Source organism: Antechinus flavipes, chromosome 4, assembly GCF_016432865.1.
Source record: "Antechinus flavipes isolate AdamAnt ecotype Samford, QLD, Australia chromosome 4, AdamAnt_v2, whole genome shotgun sequence".
NCBI lineage: Eukaryota > Metazoa > Chordata > Mammalia > Dasyuromorphia > Dasyuridae > Antechinus > Antechinus flavipes.
Window position 1 is genome coordinate 376,817,475 of NC_067401.1, and position 20,703 is coordinate 376,838,177.

Sequence of the window (20,703 nt, forward strand, 5' to 3'; positions counted from 1 at the left end):
AAAAAGAGGTTTTCCACAAAGATTCCAAGAATGCCTAGATAAATAAAGCAAGAAATCAAAAATTAAATGAAAGATATTAATGAAAAAGGAGAGAAGAAGGCATTTTGGAAGACAAAGTAGCCAATCTTATGCAAGAAACAGAACCCAAGAACACTAGGATGGACTGAATAGAAGTCAATGATTTGAAATCTGGAAATCCTGAGTGGCTATACCATTTCTGACTCTTAGGAAGCACATAAGAAAAATCACTTCTCTGAGCCTCAGGCAACTCCTAAAGACACATGAACTAAGTTCTAGTGGAATGGGTTTTTAGAAGCAATGAATTTGCAGAACCTTAACATATAACTTTTCAATAATCAATGACTTACTATCTAAAAGAGAAAATGAAGCATATTGGCATTCTTGTTATAAATGAAGCCAGAAGAGATTGTTTAGTAGCTTTAGCTGAACAGAAGAGTGAGTCCTCATGAGTTCTTTTTGTAGACCAATAAAGGACCTAAATAACAAGAAATAACTTCATTAGTCATTTGGTCATCAGCAAGAAGACTGAGATTGAAATAACTACTTGAGAATAAGAACTATGTTTTACCTTTCTTTGTACACCCAAAACTTGAGAGAGTTTCTATCAAATAATAGGTGCTTAATAAATACTTGTTACAAATGATGTTAACTAATTACAAAAGATCATTTAAAAGGATGAAAAAATAGAGAAAAACATTTGAAAATTCAGGTATGAGGCCTCTAGATGGTACTTTCATCAATAAAAAATGATGGGAACCAACAGTTTACTGCCATTCGGGGAATAGCTATCTATAATCAAGTGGATCACTAAGTAGATCACTAACCACTAAAGTGGTTAAAAGAAATTTCAAGCTTCAACTATATCATGCAATGGATAGCGCACAGGTCCTGGAGTCAGAAGAATCTGAGTTCAAATCCAACCTCAGACACTTAAAACTTATTAGCTATGTGACCCTGGACAAGTCACTTAACTCCAACTGCCTCACCAAAAAATAAAGTAAAAAAGAAAGAAAGAAAAAGAAAGTTCAAAATCAATTTCAAAATAAAATAAAGGATAAAGGTGAGAAGGCATTATGTTAGATTGCAATAATGTTTAATTAAGCCATCAACTCTGAGATGAGTTGATGAGAAATGCACAGTTTAGCATCCCACACAAAACAAACACCATAATGAGAAAATGTCTTCTATACAGATATTTAATGCCATTAGCAAACAAAATGCACGGTAACCCAGGGCCACTTTGTTTTGGACTATATTTTCATTACCAAAATATTACATAAGAATATGGAGGATAGCTTGGAAACTGTGTTACCTCATAAAAAACACAAAGTAGCTATCGGTTTTGGGAGTAAGTGGGTGGCAAAATGGATAGAGTGCTAAGCCTGAAGTTGGGAAGACCAAAGTTCAAATATAGTCTCAGACACTTACTAGCTGTGTAACACTGGGCAAGCCACAAAACTCTGTTTGCTTCAATTTCCTCATAAAATTAACTGGAGAAGAAAATCGCAGACCACTCCAAAAAAGTCAAAATAGTCTCAGATTCCACCATTTCTTTGCCAAGAAAACCCAAAATAGGGTTACCAAGAGTCAGATATTATTGAGAATGACTAAGGGCAACAAGAAAAACCAAAGTGGTTTAACACCCCCTAATCAGATCATTCCAAGAACAATTACAGATGTAAATGGAAGAACAGTAAATAAATGTGAAATGGCACAAATATACTAACATTTCTGTAGTGATCTCTCATCAGTGATATCAACAGAACCAGCGATATAGCAAAATCACTATATGAACAAATGAACTACGTGAGTAAAGAGATGTAACTTTTAATGCTAGTCTATTTGATTGCTTAATAATAATTTGTAATAGTCCCTTTTCTACTAAAAAAAAAAAGGCTAGCTTAGAGAGGAGCCCTCTTCTACTAAAAAATATCAGGATTCCAGATCTGTTCAAGACATCTGGACAAGACATTAGACAACTGGGAAACCTGATTTCTATTCAGGGTATAAAAGAGTCTAGTCTGGGTATATTCTCTCTGTACAGGAAAGAACTCTTGTACTTGATCCTTTTCCTTATAGTTTAGTATGACCTAGATCATGAAGGAGAAATGAACTAGTCAAGGTGCCCAATTGTTGGAGGGAGCTCATGATCAATCCGTGTTCTTAGTTGACCTCCCCTCTCTTCAACAAATTAATAATTGGGCAGACAGGGAATTTCCATCCTACCTTCTCATTAAATGCCCATCAATCATAGTTGCATTTCACGTGTCAGAGGAGTTCCCTGTCAGAATAATTGATTTAAGGTGTTTCGGAGTTTCCCTTGATATGTTTGCTTACCAAGAGCAACAATCACATTAATTTATTATTGACTGGCCTAACTAATAGATTAGTAATAACTGGATACCTTGTCTCTTGGGGTTTTATATGTGATAGAATGATCATTGTTAGCACTTAAGATGAATCCTACTTTGTGGACAAGAGAGACAGATATGGACTAACGGTCAGTATAGTTAAATGGATTCAGACCTAGCTGACTGGTCTCAAAAAGTGATCTCTATAGCTTAAGTTGGAGGAAGAATTTTTGTGTTCACATTTTTATCAATTACAACTAAAAATAAAAATAACTTAAAACTTTTTCATGTTTTAAAATTCCCAAAGTGCTTTATTTTCATGATTACATATGATCCTCAAAACAACAATTTGAAATGCTACAGATATTATCACCCCCATTTTAGAAAGGAAGAGACTAATATTTAAAGAGGCTGAGGAACATGCCCAGAGCAAATATCTGAAGCAGAAATCAAACCTGGGTCTTCTTAACTTGGAATCTAGTCTACCATATCACCTCTCTCTCATGCAATATAAGAATGACATGCTCATAAATGTGCTGATGACACAACAATGAGAAGAAGAGCTTATACAACAAATAAAAGACTCAGGATCTAAAAATATCTTGATTGGGTAGAATGCCAGGTAATGCCAGGACAAATCTGATCAGATGAAATTTAATAAAAGTGAATGAAAAGTCTTATATCTGGGTATTGATGAGTCACTCACTGTACAATGCAGGAGAAGCAGAACTAGATGGCAATCATCTGAAAGAACATGGGGATTTTAACAGACTGTATGAGTCAACAATATAATGCAGGAATCTTAAGCTAAATTAAGAGAAGCATAGCAACCAGAACTCAATGGGTGATACTTCTGCTGCTTATAAAGACCACAGATGCTGCACTGTATTCAATGGATTGTGTCACATTTAGGAAAACATTGACAAACTAATCATTGACTATAACAGGACAACCTGAAATGGTGAGGAGCCTTGAGGTCATGTGTCATAAAAGGATCAATTCAAAAACTAATGTTTAGCCCAGAAATAGAAAGACTTAAAAGGGGGAGCGTAAAAGGAGTCTTTAAATATCTGATGGGCTGACATATGGCAGAGATAGATTTTGTATTATCTCTTCTAGGACAGGACTTCAAAGGCCATCTAATTCAACTCTTATTTTACAGTTAATTAAGTTGAGGCAGAAAGATTAAATAACTGGAGCAACTGAAACCTTACACTGTACTATATTGCCTCCCTTGACCCAACAAGGTAAAATTAAGAAAACAAAGCTGAGATGGAAAAAAAATTTGTAACAATTAGAGCTTCCTAACAGTGTTGTGACTTGAGACAAAATAGTGGGTTTCAGGCTTCATTTGCAGACCTTAAGTGAGAGAAATGACCACTTTTCCTATATGTAGCTGAAGGGATTCTTGTTAAGGTTCTGAACTACATGGCTTTTTAGTGCCCTTCTAATTCTGAAATTGTGTAAGCTGAGTCAGTGATTCTCATTCTGAGAAAACAACTGGATCGGACCAAAAAACATACAAAATCTATGCCAGACATGGCATAAATTTAAAATGATTTAAGGATTAGTTTTCAAGATATCTCAAAAGGAGATTCCAGAAAAAAATGGAAAATACCACAGACAATAATTTTTGTTTAAATAAAAAAGACATTAGCAACTATTAAATTATGTCAACTTGCTCAATATTATAAAATCTTTGAGATTCATCTGTGTGTGTATATCGAAGGTAATTCTTTATAAAAATACATGCAGGAAAGATCCAACTTTTCACTGACAATTTTCAGTAATAGACTTCATCTTCATAATCACTCAACTGACTGAATAGTAATCAAAATATGTGTGGGTGTATCCCATATGTATATATATATATATATATATATATATATATGTTATATGGATATATTGGATATATAAGAATCCACAAATTCCATTTCTTTTAAAGAGCATTTAACTTGACACAATAAACTACAGTTTTAAAGGCTACTAGTAAACAACATATTTCCCATGCAAATGTTAAAAATACATGAGTTCTATGGCAGATAACTCAGGATAAGAAGTAATTTCATAGATTTAGATTTGGAAAAAGCCCAAGGAATCATCTAATTCAAACCCACCATTTTATAACTTAGGAAACTGTAGCCTATCTAGGTTAAATGACGCCCAGCGTCATAGAAAGTAGCAAGAGGTAGAGGAAGAATCTGAACTCCAACTAACTAAATCTGATTATCAATCTTCTACATATCAGCCACAAGTGAAAAATAAAAAAAGGGAGATATATGTTCATATCCACTGTTTCTCAGCGTCTTACTGAACCATCCCTCACACAGCCCAAAAAGAAAACTATTCCCTTCCTACAGGAAAAAAAAAGTGATCCTGCTTTATAGGTAACATATGTGCTACAACATTTTCTCAATAAAACCAAGTGATATTCAAAGAAGATAAGTGTAACCATTCTCGCCAAAAAATAAATAAATAAATAAAATTGGATAAAAATACTCAGATTGCAACACAGTTTGGATGGGCAATCCACTAAATTAGTCTATCAGGGCATGTGTAGATAGATATATGCATCTTATGCAGTGAACTAAATCCCAAATTAAATATAAAGAGATCAACATAGATCTCATTTGTGAAACTATCTCCAGGGCTTTCAATGTTCCCAAGCAAACTGATGCTCCAAAAACCAATCTTTTAAATATCAATTCCCTTCTGATTATGCTACATGGCTGAAAATCAAGGAACAAATACTATGATCTCAGAAAACTCAAATTTGCAAGAGACCCAGTAAACAATGATGATCCATGGTAAGTATAAATAGGCTACAACATATGAATAATGATAACCCCATATGTAAGATAAGGTATAGGAAATGCACATCTGGAAAAGAAAAATGAGAAATAACTGAAAGGATATCTGTTATTCTATATGTCACAGCCAAATTCAATAAAAAGCTGTTTATATTCATTCCCTCCATTTCTTCTACTCTCTCTCTCTTTCAATTCATTTATAATTTACCCTTCCAACCTCATCATTCAACTGAAACTTGTTTCTCCAAAGTTACTAATTCTTTTTTCAATTTGCAAATTCAATGGCTTTTTTCTTAACCTCATTCTTCTTGACCCCTCTGTAGCATCTGACACTACTGCTCCTGAATTCTTTCCTCTCTGAGTTTTCCTGACACTACTCTCTTCTGGTTCTCCTCTCCCCCTTCTCATTCTTCTTTGCCGGATCATCATTAATATACTACTTCCCAACTATGGATTAATCCTATTGCTCTGTCCTGGGCCCTCTTTTCTCTGTATAAACTTTTTTGAGTACTTCATTAGTTTCCAGGGTTCATTATCACCTATTTCTATAGAAATGATCTAAGATTCATTCCTTTGCCTCTCTTCTGAGCTTCAATTCCACATCACCAATTGCATTTTGGATATTTCCAGTTAGGTGTCCTACAGGGCATCTCAAATTCAATATACTCAAAACAAATACTGAAATTCACCTCTCTTTCAAATTTCAAAGAATCACCATTCTTCTAGTCAGCCAGCTATGCAATATCAAAGTGTTCCTCAATGTATTACTCTCTTTTATCCTACATATTCAATCAGTTTCCAGATATTTTTGTTTTTGTCTACATAAAGTCTTTCACATTCATTCCTTGCTCTTGCATTCACATTAATTCAGATCCTCGTCACCTTTTTCTCTCCTTTTCATCCAGCTTCTACTAGCTGACAACATAAAGCAGAGATCTAACCACGTCACTACCTTGTTCAATATATTCTAGTGACTCCATCTTGTGTCTAAGATCAAATTCACACTCCAGTGTTAGACATTTAAAATTTTCCACATCCTAGTTCCAATGCACCTTTTTATCCTTATTAAACATTTTGTTTTTGTGGTTATTATGGAGTCATGTACAACTCATCATTGCCCCATTTAAGTTTTCATGGCAAAGATACTATAGTAGTCTGCAGTTCCTTCTCCAGTTCATTTTACAGACAAGGAAACAAGCAAACAGGGTTAGGCGACTTGCACAAGTTCACTCAGCTAATAAGAATCTGAGACCAGATTTGAACTCATGAAGATAAGTCTCTGATTCCAGGTCCAGTGCTCTCTCCACTGCATTACCTAAGTGCCCAAAGGACAAATAGTTAACAAAAAACTGACACTATAATAGAAAGGAAGTAAGAGTACACTTGCTGGCTTCAATAAGTTTAAATCATTGGATAAGATGACAGGAAAAGATAATGACAAATGTTGGAGGGAATGTGGGAAAACTGAGACACTAATACATTGTTGGTGGCGTTGTGGACTGATCCAAACATTCTGGAGAGCAATTTGGAACTATGCCTAAAAGGTTATCAACTTGTATATACCCTTCAATCCAGCAGTATCTCCACTGGTCCTGTCTCAAAGAGATCATAAAAAAAGGAAAGGACCCACGTATGCAAAATGTTTGTAGCAGCCCTTTGTGTAGTGGCAAAGAACTGGAAAGTGAGTGGCTGCCCATCAGCTGGTGAATGGCTGAATAAGTTATGGTATATGAATGTTATGGAAAATTGTTGTTCTATAAAAAATGATGAGCAGGATGATTTCAGAAAGGCCTGGAGAGACTTACATGAACATCTGATAAGTGAAGTTAATAGAACCAGGAGATCATTGTACACAGCAACAACAAGATTATACAACAATCAATTTGATTGGACATGGCTCTGTTCAACAGCGAGGTGATTTGAGCTAGTTCAAATGGTCTTGTGATGAAGAGAACCATCTGCATCCAAAGAGAGGACTGTGGGGACTGAGTGTGGATCACAACATAGCATTTTCACTTTTTGTTGTTGTTTGCTTGTATTTTGTTTTCTTTCTCATTTTCTTTCCTTTTTGATCTGATTTTTCTTGTGTAGCATGATAATTATGGAAATATGTATAGAAAAATACACATGTTTAACATAGATTACTTGCCATCCAGGAGAGGGAATACGAGGAAAGGAAGAAAAAAATTTGAAACACAAGGTTTTACAAAGGTGAATATTGAAAATTATCTATGCATATGTTTTGAAAGTAAAAAGCTTTAAAAATAAATTTAAATCATGGGCCCAGAAGAACGACAACTGAGAAAAATGAAATGACATGTAAGAATCACTAATAAGCCACTATCTGTGATCTTTAAAAATCTGTGGACATTAATCTTTCAGCTACATCACAGCCCAGACATCAGATATTCTTGTTTGTTCACACACAACCTGCTACTTGCTATGCATGTGTGTGAAGGCACAGGCATGTCCTCAATATCTAGTATGCCCTCCTTCATCACTTTGCCCTTACAGAATTCTCAACTTTTGTTAAATCTCAGGTCAGATGTCTCCCCTGCTAGACAATAAGCCCCTTGAAATCAATCATGATTTCATTCATGTATTTGTGTGTCCAGTGTTTGGAATATAGTAAATGCTTAACATGCTTATTGGAGGGATATTTATAGCACTGTTTGCTCCAGAATGATCAGAAGAATCAGAAGAGGGCCTCTACCCCAATGGGTGGCTTTATAGGAAAGAGTTATAAAAAGATATAGAATATCAGAAAGAGCAATGATCTAGATAAGCAAAGAAGCCAGCAAGATAATTAGGCATCTATCAAAATATTATAGAGTATACAAAGTCTTTTCACGTGCATTATTTCTGTAAAGAAGACAGGAAAGGTCCTATTATCATCTCTTTATCAATAAGGAACCTTGAGGCTACTAGCAAAGTTACATAGCTGCCCAAGGTCATAAGGCCAGAAAGTGGAGGAGGCAAGACTGGGATTCAAGTGTTTTGAGTCCTAAGCAAGAAATTCTCCCTCTGAATCAATGCTTTCTTTTTAGAAAAAGGGAGGAAATGTCATTTATTATTATGGGACTGTTCTGAGGGCATCTAAGAGGATCACAAGAATTTAAGTGGCATTCTGCCATTGAAGCAGTAGCTAGACGGCACCGTGAATAGAGTGCTAGTCTGGTGTTGGGGAAAGTTCAAATCCATCCTTAGACACTTATTAGCTATGTGTCCCTAAGCAAGTCACTTAATCCTGTTTGCTTCAGTTTCTTCATCTTAAAACTAGCTGGAAAATAAAATGGCAAACCACTGCAGTATCTTTGCAAAGAAAACCCCAATGGAGTCACAAAGAGTCAAACATGACTAAAAATAATGACTGAAGAGGATTGTCTCTGAAATATATCCATCGGTTTGACTTCAGACGAGTCATTCAACCTCATTGGGCTTCAGTTTCCTCATCTGTAAAGTGAGGGAGTGGGGAGGAGAGTGGGGGAGTTGGTCTCTATGATGTTCTCCAATCCTTAATCTATGAACCTTTGCTAAACAACGTGTCATCTGAACAAGAAGCAGCAACCAATTCACATACCACCTGGTAGCCAAGCCCAGCCCAATCCCTCTTCATTTTTTTTCTTACTCAAACACACCCTAAGGGTCTATTTCTAGACAAATTATTTTGTTTCATGAGAACAATGGTTTCTGTTTCTTCATAACAATAAAAACCCAACCCATGTCAACAATGCAACCTCTGAAACCACCAAGGTCATAAGTTTAAGGCTCTCATGGAAGAATTTAATAATAAATCTGTTCCTCTCCCCTGTGCTCACCCCTTATTGTCCTCCCCCATGATCTCTGCCCCAAACTCCTCTCGGCAATCTCAGCCATCCATTTAAGCTGGTGGAGAAGGGAAAAGGAAAAAAGAGACTAGGGATTCAATAGTTTATATGTTAACTGACAATGGGCTAATTGTTTTTCAGGTATCTCTACACAAAAACAAAACTTTTGACACATAAATTAAAAGCAATGGAATAAGCATTTATTAAGCACCTACTATGTGCTAGGCACTTTCACCAAGCACTTTGCAAATATTTTCTCATTTGATTCTCACAACAACCTTGGGAGATAGGTACTAATTTCCTCATCTTATAGTTGAGTTCACTGAGGCAGGTAGCAGTTAAGTAACTTGCCAAAGTTATAGAACTACTAAGTGTCGGAGGCTGAATTTGAACTTCTTGACTCCAACCCCAGCACTCCATCCACTACATTGCCTAGCTGCATTTAAAGACACAAGGATTACTACCTCTTTGATTCTTTTTTACTGGGGGAGTAGCATGGTACAATAGGAAAAGCACTGAATTTGGAATCAGAGGACTTGGGTCTAAATAACCTTTTTCCTCTTCCCCCCACCCCACTTACTTTATACCTATGTGAATCTGGCTGCTCAAGTCATTTCCCTACTCTAGGATTCAGTTTTCTTATTCATAAAATGAAGGGATCAGGCCAGATGCCCTTTAAAATCCTTCCAATTCATAAGTTATGATATAATAATAAAAACAATAAAAATAGCTAACACTTATATAGTGTTTACTATATGCCAGGAACTATGCAAAGTACTTTAAAAGTATTATTTCTCTTGAGCTTCATAACAACCTAGGGAGTTAGGTGCTATTATTTTCTCCATTTTACAGATGAGGAAATGGAGTCAAACAGAAACAAAGTGACTTGGTCAGGGTCCTACAGCCAGTTAGCATCTGAGCCTGGATTTAAACTTACGTCGTCCTAACTCCAGACCAGATACTTTATTCACTGCACTGCCTAGATGCCTAAGATGCATAGTTTGCCTTTTCTACTCTACCTGGAATCCCCTTCTTTACAACTGAGTCTCTTATATATACTAGCTGCATATTCACTAGTAAGTTTTCAGCATCCCAGGAACCTTTTAAGAAACTCTAGTTATTTATCCAGGGAGAGTTTCCACAAAGTGTGCTCCCTTATACTAGTGAGTTGGGGTTGTTTGGGCAGAATTCATCTATGATTGATACTTTGCATGGACAGAACTAAGCCTGGGGCTTAAAACAGAATGGCATAGGCCAAAACAAAAATGTGAGAAGAATTAATGCAGAAGCTATATGGAAACCAAACAACATTTCTGCCTGATTCTTGAAAACAATTTGTAGCACATGTTCCAGTGTCGCATGCATATTATGTTTATTTTGCAGTAAGTTATATGTGTAATATGAGAAGGAGCCTGATGAGGCAAGGGGTTCTTAATGTGGGGATTATAAACTTTAAAAAAGATGAAAGATGTTGATATCTATATTTCAATATAAATGGTTTCCTTTGTAATCCTGCATTTTATTTTATTCATTTACAAACTTTATTGAGAAAGAGGGTCCACAAGCTTTAGCAGACTGTCAGAAGGGTCTATCACCCCAAAAAAGGTTAAGAACTCCATGTACAGTGGATAAATGATTGGTGCTATAGTCATAAAGAGCTAGGTTCAAGCCTTAGCTCTTATATATACTAGCTGCATATTCACTAGTAAGTTTTCAGCATCCCAGGAACCTTTTAAGAAACTCTAGTTATTTATCCAGGGAGAGTTTTCACAAAGTGTGCTCCCTTATACTAGTGAAACCAGCATTCTAGACTGAAAATAGCATACATATGTATATAGATATAGTTATGCTAGTGAAAAACATGATTAAGTAAAAATAAAATTAATTTTAAACAAATCATAGAATCAGACCAGGAATTAAAGGTTTAAAGAACATTAAAACACAACTAACCCATTCCCTTCTTTTTATAGCTGAGGAAACTAAGATTCAGAGAAAAATGATTTGTCCATAGAGTCAGTGATTCTATGGTTGCATAAACTGGAGGTGATCAGGCAATACCTTTATTTGACCATTTAGTAGGAAGAGCCAATGACTCAGCAGATCTTTAAAATGGGAGCAACTCCAACCCCGGCTCTCTGTTTCTTGGTCTCTCCCTTCGATGATTGAACACTGATCTCAAGATGAAAATATTCAAGTTTGAAAGCCACCTAGTGATTCTGAATTATTTGAAGATCTTGAGTCCATTGGTTAAAGCTGATGGGTGACAAGAAACAAAACAAAACAGCTTCAAAAAGAAGGCAGCCACGTCCTGGCATTGCTAGAAAATATAGAGTAAATTCTTTTATGTCCATAGCTGTTTGCATACTGTCTTCTCCAGTAGAAGACAAGCTCTTTGAGAGTAGAGACTATGTTTTTGCTTTTCTTTGGATCTCCAGCATTTAGCACAGTACCTGGCATATAATGAATTTTTATTAAATCTCTCCAGTATCACAATGTTAATATGGCAGAGGAAAGGTTTAAAATCAGGTTTTCTGACCCCAAATCTAGCAACTCTTTCCATGATATCACCTTATTCTGAATCACTTAAAATTCATACACACACACACACAATCTGATTCCAATGTAGAATCTAAGAAACAAGAGTCATAAATAGTCCCAGATTCTGTAAGAATAGCTACAAACTCAAACCAAAGGATTCTCTTTGTCCCTGTGTAGTGTAGGAGAGACCATTATTTGTGTCAAACCCTTTCTATAGCAACATGGCAAAAGCAATCACTACCAGAAACTGCAAACATTTCAGAAAAAAAGCAAGAAGTTTCTTCCTCTCCAACCTCATACACCTTGAAGTCTGGTTCCTTTAGGAACTAATAATAAAATGGCCCTCAGGGTCTCATTAGGAGCAGGCCAGACTTCATTCTTCCTGTGCCAGCACTGTCCTTCCCTGTTTTCAGCAAAATCCAGAATTGCAGTTTACACAGCCTTGGGACCTAGGGAAAAGACAAGCAAACAAACACATCTGTTTCCACCTAGTGAGTGGGTAACAAGCTATGGAGGTTCACTTTCATCAAACCGTTTGAGGGACTGCTCCTTCCTTTTCATTAGACTGATCAGTTTTCACTTTCATAAAAAGTGTATGGTGAATCAGGACTATGTAAAATGGAAAACTGGGAACAACTGGGGAGTTTGGGCTTTTGGCTTTTTGTTTATTGTTTGTTGTTTTGGGCTTTTTTTTTTTTTTTTTAAATAAATTGAAGAAAAACAACTTTGCATATGGATCAACCAAACTTTCTCTTTTTGGTTGGGCTAGAGCTCCCTCTAATGGAAAAAAATAATCCATAATCATAAAACAGGTGAAATATATAGGCAAAAGAGTTATGAAATATCATCTCTCCTTTAGGTAGAGGTGGTGGGAGGGTTTGCTTTTAAGACACATACTTGGGAAAGGGAACCACATGTGCAAAAATGTTTGTGGAAGCCCTTTTTATAGTGGCAAGAAACTGGAAACTGAGTGGATGCCCATCAGTTGGAAAATGGCTGAATAAGTTATAGTATGTGAATGTTATGGAATATTATTGTTCTATAAGAATGATCAGCAGGATGATTTCAGAGAGGTCTGGAGAGACTTACATGAACTGATGCTGAGTGAAATGAGCAGAACCAGGAGACTATTATATATGGCAATAGCAAGTTTATACAATGATCAATTCTGATGGACATGGCACTTCTCAACAATGAGATGATTCAGACTAGGTCCAGTGATCTTATGAAGAACGCCATCTACACCCAGAAAAAGGACTATGGGAACTGAGTGTGAATCACAACATAGTATTTTCACTCTTTCTGTTGTTTCTTGATTGCATTTTATTTTCTCTCATTTTTTCCATTTCGATTTGATTTTTCTTATGCAGCAAGATAATTGTATAAATACGTATACATACATTGGATTTAACATATATTTTACATGTTTAAAGTATATAGGATTACTTGCTGACTAGGGGAGAGGATGAGTAGAAGGGTGAATGAGAACTTGAATGAGAATGATATAGAGAGGTAGATCAAGACTAGGTTTAGAGTCAAAAGGATATCGATTCAAATCCCTTCTGACAGTTATTAGTTATATGACCATAGGAAGGTCATTTCTCTGATCCTTGGTTTCCCTTACATGATAAGGTGGGATTACTAAATTTTCACCCTAAAATAAGACTGTTAATATGTTATCAAGAAATTCTTTCAGCTAATCAACATCCAAGTACAACTAAGTGAAGAAACCATGCTCATTTTAAGTAAAATTCTGCAGAAAGTTTCATAATTTTCTAAATCAGCCTATCTTCTGGAACAATCAATACTTTTATTGACTCCTTGTTCCCATTTCCTAAATTTTATGCTTTGCTAACTGCTTAAGAATATAGGAAATAAAGTCACCTCTGTGAAGGAATATTCATTGTAATTCTGTGGCTACTCCTACCAAAAAAAAAAAAAAAAAAAAAAGCCTTCCCAGTGAAAAGGATGACCTAGCAAAACTATGATCTACCTATTGGCAAACAAGTGTACAATTTAAATACTGACAGTAAATTAGGATAGAAAACTATTAGCTGAAAAAAAATGGTAAACCTATTTTATGTAATACTTATGGTCAAGTAAGGAGAAGATATTCAAGAAGAAGGAAAAAGTAAATCACTCTAGCCTAAAGCAAACCATTCACAGGGAGTATAATTTCTAATCATCATATAAACCTGTCCCATTGTTTTCAATCATTTGGTGGGGGGAAGCCTATAAGCTCCAGCCAATATTTTCTTAAGGAAAATGATAGATAAGAGAGCCTTGGAAATGTTGAAATAAAATGGGGGGTGGGGATGGGACAGGAGTTAAGGGTATAGAAATCCATAAAGAGAGATCAAAGAAAAGCCAGACTGTGACTTAAAATTGGGGGAAGCCTTTTCAGCCTTCTCCAAGAAGCCTAGCCCCAAGGATCTGAATAGAACACAAGAAAATGGAGTAAAGGGAATAAAAGAAGTCTTCTACAACATCACTCATCTCCTTGTCTATTTGAGGAAGTACAGCCTAGGAAATAACTTGCCCTAACCAGATGGGGTAAAATAAAATGAAGACGTAAAATGAGTTTCCAACCATAACTCAAGAAAAGGTTTGAGGTCAGGGAAGACGGAGAAAACAGATAAGCTATTAGCCTAGGCATCAGTTCAATCTATGAGCAGCTAGATTGAGGAGAAAAGCACAAAGAGCTAATGGAAAAGCAATAGCTCTCCTCTGGAGGAAAAAAGTTGTACTAATCATATTCTCCCAACCTCATAATCAACCATCCCAGGAGAAGATACATGGGCCTGAAAAGCCAGGTAATGTACAAGCCATGCAAAAAGTGGCTTGATAGTTACAGCATCCAAAGTGGATGAGAGGTAGACCATTAGATTGCTCTGAAGAGAGATGAATGAAAAATAATTGGAGTGCAGATGAACAGTCTAATGGGAATGACGACATGCAAACAACTGTGTACAAATAAGATATGGACAGGATATATACAAAAGAGGAAAGGAACTAGCAATAAAGAAGTTGAGAAAGGTTTCATGTGAATGGGATTTTAACTAGGACTTGACAGAAGGCAGGAGAAGAGAAAGCATTCCAAGCATGAGGATAGCCAGTGAAAATGTCTCAGGAGTTGGGACAGCATTCAAGGTAAAGAAAGGATGCCAGCATTTACAGCATTCTGAAGTACTTGGTTGTAGGCCTGGGATGAAGGTAGGGAGAGAAGAGGGAGAGAGCAGTGTTTTGGTTTGAAAAGTAGGAAGGTAGAAGACTGGAAATGAGAAGGACCTCTCTCTGGAAGCCAAAAGAGTATGAGATGGCTGCAATTTTAAAAATAGAGCTATGCAAGAAAGGAAGGGGACCTTTGTGTACAAAATATTTATAGCAACTCTTTTCTTGGTGCAAAGAATTGGAAACTGATGACAATCGCTTGGGGAATAGCTAGACAAATCGTGGTATGTGATTATGATGGAATGCTATTGTGCTATAAGAAATGATGAGCAGGGTTCTCTCAGAAAAACCTGGAAAGACTTACATAAATTGATGCATAGTGAAATGCAAAGTTACAATAATACTGTAAGATGATCAGCCTTGAATGACTTAGCTATTCTCAGCATTCTAATGATCCAAGACAACTCTGAAGGGCTGATGAAGAAAAATGCTATCCATCCTTAGAGAAAGAACTGATGGTGTTTGAATACAGATTGAAGCATACTTTTTTTTTTTTACTTTCTTTCTCTGGTGTTTTTTTTTAATTTGGTCTGTGTTTTCTTTTACAACATGATTATTATGGAAATGTTTTGCATGACAATACATTTACAACTTAAAGCAAATTGCTAGTGTTCTCAATGGAATTGAAGGGATGAAGGGAGAGAAGTGGAGCTCAGAGTTTTAAAAACAAATGTTAAAAATTGTTTTTACATATAACTGGGGGGAAATAAAACACTAAATAAAAAACTGATTTATGCAGTTGTTTTATTCCTGTCCAATTTTAGAGCAAAGAAGCCATTAAATTCCAAGAGAAACTATGCCTTATATCAAGGCTAAAGATCACCACAACCATATCAGGAGAACAATGAGCACATTACTAAAGGAAGTATATTTTATGACCACAGACCACATGAAAAAATATTTATATACTTACAAATGAATTCTGATCCTTCATTTTTTATTACCATAGGTAATGTCTGTTAATGAGAATTAATTTGTTTTCATCCAAGTACTGCATAAACCTTAGCTCTATCTTGCCACTAAGAGATGTAAATGGCTGATTTTGAGGGGAAATGCATTAACTTTTTCAAGGTCCCCACAGTATGCCTTCCTTTGAAATAAATGGAAGCATAGATATATATAAAAGATAATAATACTGTCAAAAGGTGGCCATATAGTCAGTCTTAATTTCCAGAGGACAGAAGAAAAAAGGGAATAACACTGGACAGTAGATCATATCACACCCCATAAAAAAAAATTTCAGTTTCACTTTGGAGTATAAGAAAGGGATGATTGCTTTGTTCTACTCTAGCTGGAAATTTCCCTTTCATATTCAATTAAATTGAGGAATCATTCCTAGTCCATATCCACATGTCTGGCCCTGGGGAAATAATGGAAAAGGGGAAATGGAAATTGATAGCCTGCAACTATACTGAGTGACCAAAGAGAACATCTGCTATAAGGGCTATTATCCTAACTAGGATTTGAGGAGTGTTTTAAGGCTTGCAAATTTTCAAATATTTTCACTTTGTATCCTCACAACCCTAGAAGCTACGTGCTATTATCTCCATTTTAAAGAAGGGTTTGAGGCAGTATTTGAACTGAGATCTTCCTAACTACATACACCAATCTATCCACATTCTCATATATATGTGTGTATACACATACACACATACATATATATGCACATGCATATATATGTACATGTATATATGTATATCCCAAACACTCTAAGACATCAGAAATGGAACACAGAGGCAAAGCTTCCCAGTAAAGACCTTGTATCTTCCATAGACTCATGAAATTCTTCAAGCCTCAGGTTTCCTGAGCCATAGAATCAAGAGGAAATCTGAACATGACCTCTATTCTCCTGGCTAAATAAGCTTTATGGGGGCCCAGGTCATTTAGTATCCGCTAGCTAACTGGTAGATGCATTAATAGATAAAGGATTAGTTAAAGATGACATATTTATTCTGCATTGTTCAAGAAAAACTATAGCACTAACCTAAAAAGAAATTATAGATTGGGCTATAAGAGGACTGTATACCTCTCTATGGACTAGAAAATAAATATATTTTAATTTAGGGAATAAAACAAGTATTTCCATGATATAGTATAATAAAAAAGATGAATTCATATAAAACTGCAAATTTATTATGTACAACTTTCCATTTCTTTTAAATATGTAATACAGTTTATGTAAATTTCTTTTCTCTTCTTTTTTCCCTCCCCTTACCCTAGAGATGACTACCTTTAAACATAAATGTGCATGTGCATAAATCATTCTATACATGATATATATGTATATGTGTATGATAGATATATATATGTATGTATATATATATATAAAATCTATTAGTTCTTTCTCTGGATGTACTAGCATCTTTCTATGTCCTTTTAAGTTAATTTGAGTATTTATTCAATGTATTTCTAAAACAATTCTGTTCTAGAAACAGTGAGAAACATCTTCCCAAAGGAAAATTAATATTCTAGCAAGAATCAATGAATTCTGAGCATTAAAATGGAGTTTCTGTTTGCAAGACAAGTTAATAGCCCCTAGGATAGAGGAGACTCCTGCTACTTGGAGTGAGAAAATGGCGAGATCTACGGATGTCCCTGCATGGATGAGATTGCCCGCTAGAGGTGGGAAAACTGTTTATTATAAATAGTATTGTTCTAAAGCAAATGGGATACAAGAAGTGGCATCGAGAATATTACTGAGGAAATATATAATTACAAAAAAAAAAAAAGATTGGGCAAGTGCAGGAATTTATTTTCCTTGATTATGCATATTTGCTGCAAAAATTTTGCTCTTTTTCCCCAGTCAGGAGGAAGTAAAGAAGAGAAAAAAAAAAAAAAAACTGGATAGTTGAGAAAAAATGGTTGAGGAAACTAGGATTGCTTTAGCCTGGTGAAGAAAAGAGGTATCTATCTCTTCCATGCTATCCTTCATAAAGCACTGGTGCAAACATATCTCCATGCTCAATAAACTCCAGGAGCTCCATATCCTCTCCAGGACCAAATACAAAATTCTGTTTGGCATTCAGAGCCCTTTATAACCTAGCCACCTCTTATCATCACTTTGGGAATAACTGAACATATGTGGATATAACAGAATATTATTGCAATATAAAAATCGAGGACTATAAAGAATTCAGAGAAACTTCTAAAGATGTGTTATATATAAACACATGCAGAGTGAGGTAAGCAAAACTAAGAGAACATAATAATGTAACGGAAAACATCATTGAAAGACATCAGGACTTTGATCAATGCAATGAAAAACAATGACTTCTGTGGCCCAATGGTGAAATACATTTCCCCTCTTAGCAGAAAGGTAGTAGCCTGGATGGAATATTTACTGTCAAACAGGGCAAATGGACTGGTTATTTGTACTTCCTTATCGCAAAGGAGGCCTCTATTTTGAGAAATTTAGGGCGTTATTTGGACAGAAGAAAAATACAGTCGTGTTAAGGAATAGTAGAGTAGAGAAATCTACTTATTCTGTGGGTGTCTTACATGACTGTAAGAGCATCTCCTGGACAGTAAGTTAAATGTCTAGCTATTTCTGCAAGCAAATATGGCATACAACATTCTAAATCTGCCACTCATATGTCATCTTATCTTAAAATCACTTCTTTCTTTTATCTAATAATGGCCACAAATCTACATTGTCAAACAAGAACAAAATACAAAAAACAGCACTAGATATGATCTAACTACTTATCCAATCTGTTCAACTCAGCTTGGTCTGTGCGATAGGAAAGGGCAGGGGAAATAGCTCTGTGGAGCTATTCTTATATAAGCAGTTTTCACCTTGAGTGAAAGGAGGAATCTGTCCATTACCTCAAACCAGAAACATTTTCCATCTATTTTCTTAACATATTTTCACTGTACTGCAGTTACCCTTCCTCCTTGCTGTTCATATTGTTAATATTTCAGTGGGGATGGTCTCCTATTCAGATCAGCTCTTCTCTTCATGTTAGGTATTGAAAGTCACAATGCTGAACTTATAGGCAAAAATTCTACCTTCAAACTTCTAGATTTGAAGCAGCCTCTCTTAAGAAATTGGAGGCAGGAAAAGGGGCAGAAGAAGCAGGGCAGACAGACAAGAGTAAAAGCTACCTTTGAACACTTAGTGAAAGGGGGAATCAATTGTCATGCCAGAAACAAAAATATCGAGCTAAGATAGTATAACAGATAGAGTACTGAACTTGAAATCAGGAAGACTTGAGTTCAAATCTACCTACAAACCCTAGCTATGTGATCCTGGGCGAATCACCATCTCTGCCTCAGTTTCCTCATCTATAAAATGGGGATAATAATAGCTCTACCTTTCTAAGTTATTGTTAGGATAAAAAAATTATATCAAATAAAACATGCTTATTATATACTTATAGAAACAAAACACTAACATTATAAGATAGCAAATCATGGACTCATAAAAAGGACATGCACAGGCCACATTTTGAGAATAAATAGGTTAAGTATTTGGAAATTTGGATGAACTCTTTATTCATTTATTAACTAGATAAGTATTTATTAAATGTCTACTAAGCGTAAAGATACTTGCAGACTCTACAGATATAAAATGATATAAGATATGGTTGCCTTCAAGAAATTTACAACCTGGTTAGAAAGGGAAGACATGAGCAATTCTAATGCAAAATTGGAAGTCCAGGATGCACATAGAGAGGTATAGAAAAAACCAATGAGATAGTAGGAGGGAGAGATCACTTCTGCCTTGGGATGTAAGAAAACATTTCATGGAGCAAGCAATAACTTCAAGGTTACTAGAGGTACTACAGTAAAACTTCTTTCATTCAAAATGCTACTAAGGATAATGGCAGAAATGCATACATTTATGTGTGTGTTATATATAAATGTCATATTGCATATTGCATATATACCATATTGGCTTCTAGGTGGCACAGTAAATAAAGCAGTGGGTCTGGAGTCAGAAAGACATCCTCCTGAGCTCAAATTTAGCCTCAGAGACTTCCTAACTTGTGTGATCCTGAGCAAATCACTTAATCCTGTTGGTCTCAGTTTCTTCATCTGTAAAATGAGCCAGAGAAAAAGATGGCAAATTCCTCTAATATCTTTGTCAAGAAAACCCCAAATGGAATCACAAAGATTTGGACATGACTGAAATGACTGAAGAACAATAACACAAAATATATACATATATGTTTGTGTGTATACATCCATACATGTGTGTATATATTCTACACACACACATATCTATTTTTATAAATGTGAGGCAACAACTTCTGACATTCTGTATTCCTCCTTCAAAGAAAGCAAGAAAGCATAAAGTTTTACCTCTAGAGACTTTGTAGACTTCATAAAAAGAATAAAAGTGGAAACCCAGAGAAACAAACAGGTAGAGAAATAATTCCCATTTGGGCAGCATTGCTACTTATTGCAGGATCATGGAGAAATCCATAAGATGTCCCTAAAATAGAAAAACAAGTGGGGAGGGAAGATTTTATAAGACATAATGTAGTTATTATCAATCAAATCACATTTATTGAATAACAATATACAACAATGTGAGAGTGATATAGTGAATTATTTAATCAAAAGAAGCCAAACAAGTCTCCAGATAATCCAAAAACATTATATAAATTAAGCCAAAAGTTTAAATCCCCTCATTCACCATCAAATCTCTGGATTAAAGAGTTATCTAATGCAGAAATAGAGGCAGAGAAACATCTTGATTTTGCAATAGGGGCAGGTAGGTAATTCAAAATTTAGGACCTTATATGTTAGATTTCCCATGAAATTCAAATTTGGCTTATCAAAAGACTTATTTCTTAGTACTTAAAAACAAGGGGGCCACAATTAACTGGCATGTATACATATTCAGAATAACTGCATTTCAACAAGGCATTTTTGATTGATTCTCTCATTATACTTTTATAATCAAGATAAACAAATATG

The 20,703-nt window shown here is 35.5% G+C and overlaps 1 protein-coding gene across 1 annotated transcript in view; it reads right to left on the bottom strand.

Annotated features, from left to right (window-relative positions):
• The window catches only part of HHAT (hedgehog acyltransferase), a 478,276-nt gene extending 458,067 nt beyond the window's left edge, over positions 1 to 20,209 (bottom strand). The window contains exon 1 of the mRNA XM_051998448.1: positions 20,083 to 20,209. Coding sequence (XP_051854408.1) covers positions 20,083 to 20,173 — 91 coding nt within the window. The 5' untranslated portion in view covers positions 20,174 to 20,209. The remainder of the gene's footprint in view (positions 1 to 20,082) is intronic.
• Between the last annotated feature and the right edge of the window lie 494 nt (positions 20,210 to 20,703).